Raw genomic sequence first — 1,228 nt, 5'->3', positions numbered from 1 at the left:
ATGTCCTTCCCACAGCCCCGCCCCTTCTCCTCTCCTCCACCCCTCCCCTCCCCCACTTCCCCACAGCCCCGCCCCTTTTCCTCTCCTCCATCCCTCCCCTCCCCCACTTCCCCACAGCCCCGCCCCTTCTCCTCTCCTCCACCCCTCCCCTCCCCCACTTCCCCACAGCCCCGCCCCTTCTCCTCTCCTCCACCCCTCCCCTCCCCCACTTCCCCACAGCCCGCCCCTTCTCCTCTCCTCCACCCCTCCCCTCCCCCACTTCCCCACAGCCCCGCCCCTTCTCCTCTCCTCCACCCCTCCCCTCCCCCACTTCCCCACAGCCCGCCCCTTCTCCTCTCCTCCACCCCTCCCCTCCCCCACTTCCCCACAGCCCCGCCCCTTCTCCTCTCCTCCACCCCTCCCCTCCCCCACTTCCCCACAGCCCGCCCCTTCTCCTCTCCTCCACCCCTCCCCTCCCCCACTTCCCCACAGCCCCGCCCCTTTTCCTCTCCTCCACCCCTCCCCTCCCCCACTTCCCCACAGCCCGCCCCTTCTCCTCTCCTCCACCCCTCCCCTCCCCCACTTCCCCACAGCCCCGCCCCTTCCCCACCCCTTCTCCTCTCTTCCACCCCTCCCCCACAGCCCCTCTGCCCTGCCCCTTCCCCTCTCCTCCCCCCACCCCCCCACAACCCCTCTGACCCTCCCCTTCTCCTCCACCCCTCCCCTCAACCCCTCTGCCCCTCCCCTTCCCCTCTCCTCCACCCCTCCCCTCCCCCACAGCCCCTCTGCTCTGCCCCTCCCCCCCCACAGCCCCTCTGCCCCGCCCCTTCCCCTCCCCTCCCCCACAGCCCCGCCCCTCCCCCTCTCCGCGGCTGCCGGCGCGGGGTGATGACGTGACGGCACTTCCGGCCCAGGCGCCGGCCGGGAAGGGGCGGGGCTCGCGGGTCATGACGTCCCCGCCGGGGTCCGGGTCCCGCCCCCGCCCAGCCGCCGCCAGCGCCGGGCCCGGGACGGGCGATGGGCCACGCGCTGTGCGCCTGCGCGCGGGGCAGCCTCAGCATCGAGGGGCAGCGCTACCTGCTGCTGCAGCGCCTGGGGGAGGGGTGAGCGCGGGGGGGCCGAGCTGGGGGGGGCGCGCGCGGGGGGGCCGGGGGGGCGCGCGGGGGGGGGCCGAGCTGGGTGAGGGGTGAGCGCGGGGGGGCCGAGCTGGGGGGGGCGCGCGGGGGGGGCCGACTCTGAGATAGCGCGT

The 1,228-nt window shown here is 75.7% G+C and overlaps 1 protein-coding gene across 1 annotated transcript in view; it reads left to right on the top strand.

Annotated features, from left to right (window-relative positions):
* Positions 1–844: 844 nt before the first annotated feature.
* The window catches only part of STK16 (serine/threonine kinase 16), a 5,527-nt gene continuing 5,143 nt past the window's right edge, over positions 845–1,228 (top strand). The window contains 1 exon segment of the mRNA XM_073304837.1: positions 845–1,082. Within this exon segment, the coding sequence (XP_073160938.1) occupies positions 997–1,082 (86 nt within the window). The 5' untranslated portion in view covers positions 845–996.

Source organism: Lepidochelys kempii, chromosome 11, assembly GCF_965140265.1.
Source record: "Lepidochelys kempii isolate rLepKem1 chromosome 11, rLepKem1.hap2, whole genome shotgun sequence".
Taxonomy (NCBI): domain Eukaryota; kingdom Metazoa; phylum Chordata; order Testudines; family Cheloniidae; genus Lepidochelys; species Lepidochelys kempii.
The sequence above is the reverse complement of the archived record's forward strand: the minus strand, read 5'-3'. Positions and strand labels throughout refer to the sequence as shown.